This window comes from Porites lutea, chromosome 3, assembly GCF_958299795.1.
Source record: "Porites lutea chromosome 3, jaPorLute2.1, whole genome shotgun sequence".
NCBI lineage: Eukaryota > Metazoa > Cnidaria > Anthozoa > Scleractinia > Poritidae > Porites > Porites lutea.
The window spans coordinates 10483718-10493373 of NC_133203.1; the positions used below are offsets into that span (position 1 = coordinate 10483718).

The following is a 9656-nucleotide window of genomic DNA, read 5'->3' on the forward strand; positions in this document are numbered from 1 at the left end:
AAAGTAATACTTCATTCGCAAGTTCTTAGATAATGTAAACTAAATCAAGTAAATTTTTAAAGTTGTAATTTACGCTCCTTTAACGCCCTTTACGAAGTGTTTACGTGGTTTTCATGTTTACGCTTCTTTACGCAACTCTTAATTTGTTCGTAAAGAAATCTCACGACATTTACGCATTTTTACGGAAGTAGAAAAGATGCGTAAATTAGAAATTTCGTGCTGTGTGTGTTGTCATTGTTATTAACCTAATAGTATTCTTATTCTAAATTTGACGTTGAACATCATATAATGGATATGTTAACTTGAGAGAAGGCTTCTATTGGATCATTCACGGCCCACGGAAATCCGAGCCAAGCTGTTAACTTGCAATGTGAAGAGGACAAGTCCCTTTTACGTAGTGAAAAAGAATTATTTTTGTTTTCAGGAGTCCAAAGTGAATATCAGGTGGCAAGATCATGTTCTATTAATGGAAGAACGCGGTAAGTTTCCGTCATAATTTCTTTACGCAACTTAGTAGAGTATTGTTCTTTTAAAAACGGAATAAAGTGTTGTTGTTGTTGTATTCATATATAGAGAACAGACAACATAAACGCAAAGAGGCTATCCACGTCAGTAGAAACAGACTGTAATGAACAGAGAAACGACATCAGTAAGTTCGTCTGGTCTGTTAGGTCTTCAGCAGGGCGGATAAAGGTTGGGCGGTGAAACGAGCGCTCCGCTCTTCATTTAATGTGTGATGCGGAGTAGGACTGGCACGAGCGCTCCTTCCGCGCTTCCGGTGCGCTTGAAGGCCGGCGAAATTTTCGTTTTTGCAAACCGGAAATCCTATTTTCTTTCTGTAATTTCAGGCTACAATGTTAAATAGATAAATTCGTTTCATAATATTATCAATAAACAGTTTCATATGTTTGTATCTGTGTGCCTATAAGTCAAACTTGTTGGTCGTATAATGCCAAAATTTGAGTTTAATTTGAAAGTGTTGAATACCTCCTCCTTCCACTAAATATCACCTAATCGTCTTTGACCGTTTCGTTTGCAAAAGCTTAACACTTCTTAACCTCAATTTTTACATATGTTAAAGGGGGATAAATTTTGTATAACATAACAAAAAATTAGATTGATATATATTGATATAGTGGCGTTGTACTTCTTCAAACTTTGCTTCTCGGGTGCAACGCGCCATGGCGATTCGCGCAATGCGTTGCAAATCCGGCAACCGCATGTAAACAAAATTTATTGAGGTTAGTTGTAAGGTTTTTCCTCCGTTTTTCTCTCTAAAACAAAACAAGGTAAACAGTGAAAACTGAGGGGAAACTAATTTTGAAGTTTCGAAGAAAAAGAAAGACGTATGAGATGTTTTTTTCAAAATTAAAAAGAAGGATGATGGTGATTGAAATTAGCATAATTTCACCTTGCGCGAGCTGCACGCATTCAGCAAAATACACGTCATCTAGTTATGAAACACGATCTGCTGTCTTTCAGTTTTGCCATGGATGACATTTTCCTTCGTGTTTTAGACAGTACTTAGCTGTTTTTGTTTTGGAATAACATCGACATTGGCGAGTAGCAAAACGAAAATATAATTCAGTGGTTGAGTCATGGAAGTAATAAAAGAAACCCTTTGAAAAAGATGTTTGTCTACTCCAATTCAACTAAACCTCCCGCAAAAAATAGCAATATTTGCCTCTCGGGGACAGCGTACCAGCACAAAGGAACGAGGAAGAAGTGCAAGAAAACAAATCAAGCTGCCATAATTCAGCGACAGTGTTTCATGTACAAACCACATCGCAAGCCCTGACCGAAGTCGAAAGCAAGCGACATTTCTAAGCAGAGTCCCAGTCCACTGCATCACACCTTTTTGCTCGGACGCGCTCGTTTCACCGCCCTACCTTTATCCGCCCTGGTCTTCAGTATCACGCGTTCGTGATTTGCAAGATCTTCAAATATGACATACAAAAACCTTTTGCTAGGGTTTGACTCTACCTGGAACTACCCAGAAATTAGTATAGGTAATAGCATTATTTGTAGTGATATTTGGCATAAATACCACGAGTGATATTTTAAAATTGGTATACGTAATTTCACGAGCCGTTAGACGAGTGAAATTTGAGACAATTTTGAAATATCACCAGTGGTATTCATGTCAAATATCAAGTACAAATCATGCTATTATATGTTTATACTAGTACCCGCAAAAGGTTTGTAATTTTCACATGTAGGTATTTAAAATTAAGCTGAAATACCACTGCTCTAAGCCAATCAAATTGCAGAAATTTTTCATGTACTAGTATAAAAGCTGGAATAGGCTTTTTCCTATGTCTTCTATCCCACAATGAGCAAACGTATCAGAATCACTCCGTGCAAACGCAACAAAACTATTTACTTCGCTGTCATTTTATTGTATTGCAGGTGGAAAGAAATGCAAATACAAAGGTGTGTCGTACACGAGAGGGCAAACCATTTTAAAACCCAGAGCACCAAATTACGATCGGTGTGAAAATTGCACGTGCGTCAGTAGAGGAAGGTTTAGAAAGTGTAAGACGGTTGACTACTGCGATGCCATTTTGGCCTGCGACAAAGAGGATTACGTTTTTCCTGAAGATGACTGCTGTCCTGTTTGTAAAAAAACAGGTGAGCAACCCAGGAAACCATTCTTTTTTGAACCCACAAATGAAACATCTAGGCTTAAGAAAGAGAAGATTTTATACTTCCAAATACTCTATGGAATTTGCAATATAGTTGAGGAAATATACGCGTGGTAGTAGAGACCCCTATTTTAACGCAAGATCGTCAAAATCGAGTGTTTATTCTGTGCGATTGCTCACTGAGGGGCGAGCATCGCGGCTTAGCTCGGCTTATAGCGGCCGGCAGCCCAACCCGCTCTAAGCATCCTGTCTTTTACGTTCTACTGCAGTCTGTGTAAAATTGAGGCTTTGATCAAGAATTCCCTTTCGCGCCAAGCAAAGTTATCAGAAAAGTTGTGCATGCAGGCTTGGTCTAGTTTTTATTAAAGTTATCCTTAAATTAAGAATCCAAGGGTTTAGTTTATAAAAAAATATGGTGTCGCGTCGTTGGAGGAGTGAAACCCCTAAAATATGGTTTTCTCAACTGAATTAATGACCGCGTTAATTTACAACCACCGTAATGTTGAAAACCATGACGTTTCAAACACTAGCCCTTCGTCAGAGTGGATGTATTCATTTTGAATCCATTGGCTCTTTCGAAGAGTTAGATCTCGGAACGACACATTTGCAATGTTCTTTTTTTACAATAACTGACAGATTTCTCGAGCGCTGAATTAGTCGAGAGCTATGTTCTATAAGGGTACAGACCATTGAAATGACGTCATGGTGGCGCAATTTCTTTTTCTCTCTCTCTCGCGCGCGATTTTCTGAGAAACTTGTTGTTGCTTTGTTAACTAGTCTTGTTAATTGGACAATACCCCACGTTCGATAATATCAAAATTCTAAAACTACTCCTAGGCTTTGGGGACAAAATGGCAAATTTTTCACGACTCCATTGTCTAGCAATTCCCATAAGAGGCTTATGACACAGAAAATAAGGAAATAATACTTTAATTATCCTCTCCCCTTATGGGGCTTTTCAGGGGTAATGCATGAAACAAGTTTAACATAACATGGTTAAAAATCCCATCTGGTAGGAGGCAAACCAGTTGGTTATTTTACAAACGTGGCTGAGGATTTGAACTCGGGACTACCAAGAACAAATCCAGCTAGTGGTCAGGGCTGGACTTGAACTCAAAAATGAATGATAATGAATTTTGTTAACTGTAATTAAATGCGTCATCTTGAAAATAATGGTATATCTTGACTTTTTAACTCCGAGTTGGTGAAGTTAATACACCATTATTTTCACGATGATGTTTCATCTGAGTTGAAACGGCTAAATTTTTGCTCTTGCCTTGAGGAATGAAGTACTATTTATTAGCAAAGGTAAAAAAGGGTTTAAAGGTAGGCACCTCATTCAGTTGGGATAGTTTGGAACGCTAGTACTTCGTCCTATTTCGAACTCATTATGTTTGATTAAGTTTTCACACTGAAACTGCGCTTTATTGCTGAAGCTTACACTGGTTTTAAAGAACCATCTTTAAAATTTTACTTGCGGCAGTCGTTGGTTGTGAACCGACAAATCAGTTCCCCCTCAGCTTTTGTTTGAAGGGCGGTTGATTGCTTGATCATCTTTTTATTTAAGCAAACGTATTTACACTCCATGTAGTGTGAATAATATGTGTGATATATTCCTTACTTTTCTCATTGTTAATTATCGACAGACTGCGGAGACCTAGAAGAAGGTCAGCAATGGCAAAAGATCACAGAAATTAAGGGAGAAAACCCTTTAAGAGGCATATGCACTATCTGTGAATGTAAATACCAGGTTCAACGCTGTTCCGACAATGAATTTATATGCCGCAATATACCTGACTGCTTGGAGACGGAGATGAAACCAGGATTCTGCTGTCCACAATGCAGTATGTATTCACTGAGAATGTAGTAAGACAGGGGTGAGATGTCCCTTCCTTCCTTTCCCTTCCACCCCTCATCCCTTAGAGGTATAAATAGACCCATCCTGCACTCCTGTAAACAAAGGCACCGGCTCAAGGCACAAATGATCCACTTAAGTCTCGACCTCGTGTTATTAGGGAGCTTTAGCAACGACGACGGCGACGGCAGCGAGGACGTCAAAAAAGCAATAGGTCTATTACGCAAAACAACAAGTTTGCACGTGCATCACGCTTTTCTGTACATTTCTTTACCGTCCTTGCACGTCTACGACGTGAAAATGCCTAATTGCAAGTTTTATGGATGACGTAAACAAGCTACGACGAATCTCTTTTTCTGTCTCTAAACTTGAGTGCGGTCCTCTAGAAATCAACTCCAGGGAAATTTGCCTACACTTGCCATTTTCAAGAAACTGGAATAAACGCGACAAAGTTTGAAAAAAAGGGAATTCATTTTAAAACTGACGTTTTCACTGCCGTTGCCGTCGTCGATGCTAAAGCTCCCTATTTTAGGTGAGACGGATGACAAGTGCTATTTGGAGAATATCTGTCTGACTAAACTTTTGATCCTGAATTTGCTGGGGAACATCAAATGACGACGGGAACTGAACATCGATCGAGGTTAAAGCGTGTTTTTAAAGTAAGGACAATTTCAATAAGTAATGAAATAGCTATGGATTCGGCTCTCATGAGAGAATTTAGCAGATCGACCGAAATCACCCGGTGAGCAGAACTTCCTTTTAACCTTCTTGAGTGGGGAGAAAAAATGGGGGCTCTGTCTGAATCACATCCAGTCTTCAAGGCGCCGAAGCCAGGACTTCTGCAGCTTCTGGACTAGTTAATCTTGTTTTTTATCGTCAAACTGGTTTTCCGAGTGCGAAAATATTAATCCGTTCCGCAACAACTAAGCTCGCGGTAGCAAGCCCAAGGCTATTAGGCCTGGGTCCTAGCAACAAGCAGGACATGCTCAACAAAGTCGGATCTGATTCGATTCATGGAGTGTCATTCTCGAGACACCAAAATTGAGCAAGTAAAGGAAAAGCATTGCTAGCAGAGTGGACAGAGATCTACATAATTCTTCAGATTATACCCAACCTCACTCAATAATTGCTAATTATTTTGTAGGTCGAGGTGTGGTATGTCGGTAGAGTGGTGAAGGGTTTGAATGATTTCTAAACAGGCCCTTCATTCTGATTTTCCTTTATCCACCCATGCTTTTGTTTCAGAAACATGGGCCAAACCCACGACTGAACCCTTGTTGACCATATCATTGGAACCGGATAGAGGAAGGAGCGAAAACAGTGATGGTCAACCTCAAAATTAAAGCGGTATTTTCACTCTTTTGGCTCCTATTAGTGATTTCACCAGGATATTTTTTGGCCTACCAATGTCTACAGCAAGGCTGTGCCATGTAGTAGTGAATCCCAGTTGAATTGACATTAATCATTTGTTTGTAAATCAAACGATCTTACTAATTCAAGGGAAGCACAATGTAACTTACTCTGAGAATTCTCGGTCGTTTTGTGGTATTAAGTACCACCTATTAAAGTACTAGTCAATTTGTAAAGTTAACCTTACAATACCAGGTATCATTGCTTCAGTTCGTTTAGAATATATCTAAATAATAGCTTTTGTCCCAAAAGAAGTATTGGCATTACTCTTCTCAATTTACTTTACGCAAAAAAACTATCATCTACGACCTTTTTGTTAACTTTTTTATTATTATTTTTTTAAATTAAGTGTCTCTGCACCTTTGATGAATTCATTAGCTTTAACTTTCCTAATCGAGAGGTGAGGGAATATTTCTTTCGGTTTTGAGGATATGGACAAGAATAATAAAAGCTTATTTAAAAAAAATATCCTCAGCCTCGTGGCCCCGGAGTATGCAAAATCAGGAATGTAGCTTAAAAGTGTTTCAGGTCAATTCGCTACAAGATGAGTATGTTTCATATGGGTCAGTCGAAACACAGTTTTAGTTTCAATGAGTGACAGTGGCGTGAGTTATTAATTTTATTTTTCCTTTGTCTTACTTAACAGGTGAAGTTTATTGTATTGAAAACAAGTACTGATCCTGCTGATCTCATTCATAAGCTAAGCAATAATTTTAAGAAGTTAATCTATTCAAAACAGACCTACTCAGTTAGACTGTCTTCCTGTATGAAGGAAAGTCGATAAATTCCTCTGTCTGCACTCCGTTGATTTTCAACTTTGCGTTTGGTGTGTAACTTCTCTCCGTTTCGACAAGCCCGTTGTTAACTGAGAGCACTGAATAATTTAAAAGATATACACTAGAGATTTATAAAGTGAACTGAACTGAACTGATAATATGAACCTACGAGAGACGCTACGAATGTAAAGCCGCACTACTATCATGTTTTTCTGAATAAGTTTTAATTTCTTGTCGGCGTAAATGGTCTGAGGGTCAGGGGAGAGCTCCCACAAATAATGGCTGAAGAACTCGTCGAAAAAATAATAACCCTAAAAGGCGCCCTGCGCTAAAAACTCACTCCTCATCGATCTGTGAGAAGAAATCGACGGACGTGTTGGAATTTCCCGCGCGTGAAAGTAAGCTAAGTTGTACAACGCTTTTGCCGCTCAAGGTAGAAACTATTAGAGTTAACGGTAGTTCAAATCGATATGTACTGATTTCGAATAAAGGTAGATTTTCTCTTTTTAGATGTTGACATCTAAAGCTGTCTTAAATATTTCTTTGCGCACAACCCTAGGGGATACCTATATGGGTATGAATATTGGCTTAAAGTCTTGAACACCCTAAGTGGGAGCAAAATCAGTAATTTATTTACACACCTACGAGTGGCCTGAGAAAATAGCCGACATTTCGCAACGCCACCAAATGGTTTCCTTGGGAAATGACGTCTGGGAAACGCCTGCAAAAATCCCATACTGATGATGTTTCACTACCCAGATCTGGGTACTGCTTCTGATTGGCTGAAGCAAATAGCACTAGCCAAAATGATACCACGCACTGTTCGAGACGACGCCTCGCCACGGGCCACATGATCATTCCTTTATTTTCAATCTGAATTTGAAGAAAGACACCTTCAGAAAATAGAACAGTATGATAGTTCCCGTGGCGTGTAATACCCTACCCGTAGCGTAGTGGCAAGAATCTGTAAAAGATTTTGATTACGCTGTCTAAATGGTCCATATTAAAGACCATTCGCTGGATTTGCTCTGCACAGCTGTCACTGCGCATGGCAAAATGGTGGCTTTGAAAATGATCTGCGAAAACATAATTGATATAAGAAACGTCAACAGAATTTCGATGACTTTTTTTTTTATTCTGGTAGAGACGAGTCTCAATATTGTTAGAATGTTGCGGCGTTCATTTTATTCACCAGCCCCTTACTAAGTGGATTTTAAAATTGTGTCTCATCCGGTCATTACAAAGGCATTTAATCTTTTTTGTCATCCACAGTGCGTCCTAAGTGCAATATCTCGATAAAAAATCCGTAAACTTGTATTTTCTCCTATCTTCCACGTAAATTCGATTTTGAAACAAGCCCTAGGTCTCACTAATAATTGAAAGAATTTTTTAAGATAACAAACCTTTTTTTTTAATTTAAAAAAAAAAATCGGGAGCCGAGAAGTCTATCCCTTTATATTTTTTTTGGCTATTTAAGTAAATTGTACGGATTGGGCGGCAATGGCATTCGAACAGCATAGTATCAAAATCATTTTTATTTTCTACTTCAGTTAGAGCGTAAAGTAAAAACAAACAAATTTCAAAGGCATTTTTCTGCTTCTAAGTCATAAATAACAGAATAAAGGTCACATTCTGTGCAGTTATCACAGACATCTTGGGAAAAAAACTGTGCCTGTTTTTTTGGCTTTGAACTGCGTGCTGTTATTCTCCCAAAGCCAACGTAACGCCCACTTCTTCAGTATTACGTTTTTATCATCTTCTTTACTAGTTACAACAGTGTACCCAATTTCAACGAAAATCTATGCTGAGTTTAAACTGAAATGGGGAGAAGAAAGTCGAATCAAACCTGAATTTAAGTAATGATTACTTATTAGCGGAGCTCTGGCGCGCGAAGCGCGCCTGCGGAGCACCATGGGTAAGTAAATCTACCCATCCCAGAAAATTTGGTAATCACGTGACCGTACACCGCCCTCAGCCCGCCCGTCCGTCCGCACCACAGGGCAACCAATGTTCAATCACACTTTCTAGTTTGGGAGCACAGGAAGACTGATATTGCAGACATATTGTACATCAATCTTGTGATCAATTGACAGCTGTCAAAACAGGTATCCGCTGACCAGTATCACCTGATCGTATCGCGGGCTCAGGTGTCGACCCATCGAGGTCGTGTATCTTTTTAAAGTTATCCGCTGACAAGTTACTAGTTTTCAAATGATTGCAGGCTCAAGATTAATTTTTCAATTCATATGAATTATGTTGTGTTTTATATGTGCCGCACAATTAAAATTTTGATTTCAAACTGACCTCGGAAACTAAGAATTAAGCCAGTTGTTATAGGCAGGGAGGACATGCTAGTTGCTTTTGGCTTTTCTCACCAAGGTCACGCGTTGGTCACGCTCTACGTCCAATTTTTATACTCTGATTGGTCAAAATTTGACAGGTGAGTTCACGCGGAAAATTTATGCAGCATCTTGAAACTTGTTTACTTTGACCATGGATAATATTATCCATGCTTTGACAGCTGAAGCTGACAGAGTTTTGTGTCAACTTTGTGATGTTTTTAACTGTCTTTTTCCACTAAATGTACAAAGTGAAATTCAGCTGCTATCAAGAGTCTTCTGTTATTCATGGCTAGTTTGTTTATTGGGTTTTTGGTTGAGAAATACGTCGCTTTGGCAAAGTCGGAAATCCGATTCGGATGGCATCGTTTTCGTTTTTCATCTTGCTTGATGCGTAAGAAGGTTGAAAAGTCTGAAGCGGTTCTGGCCTTACTTGATTGTTTTCAGTGCATCTCAAAAGGTAAGCCTGAGTAATTATTGTATTTGTTTGTTTTTTATATCTAATTTAATGAAGTCGAGCGTAGTTTACGCGGCTATTTGGTTTATGCACGTTTGTAAGATTTGAGACAATGATCTGACCGAGAGTGACCGAGTATCAGGTTTGATTATCAGCTTATGGAACTTTAAAAAG

At 38.9% G+C, this 9656-nt stretch overlaps 1 protein-coding gene across 1 annotated transcript; it reads left to right on the forward strand.

Annotated features, from left to right (window-relative positions):
• Positions 1-1945: 1945 nt before the first annotated feature.
• LOC140931540 (protein kinase C-binding protein NELL1-like) lies at positions 1946-7147 on the forward strand. Its single transcript, XM_073381347.1, has 5 exons — positions 1946-2009; positions 2410-2631; positions 4292-4489; positions 5746-5847; positions 6557-7147. Exons 1-4 carry the CDS (start codon positions 1946-1948, stop codon positions 5841-5843), a joined length of 582 nt encoding a protein of 193 aa, XP_073237448.1. The 3' UTR covers positions 5844-5847; positions 6557-7147.
• Positions 7148-9656: the final 2509 nt, after the last annotated feature.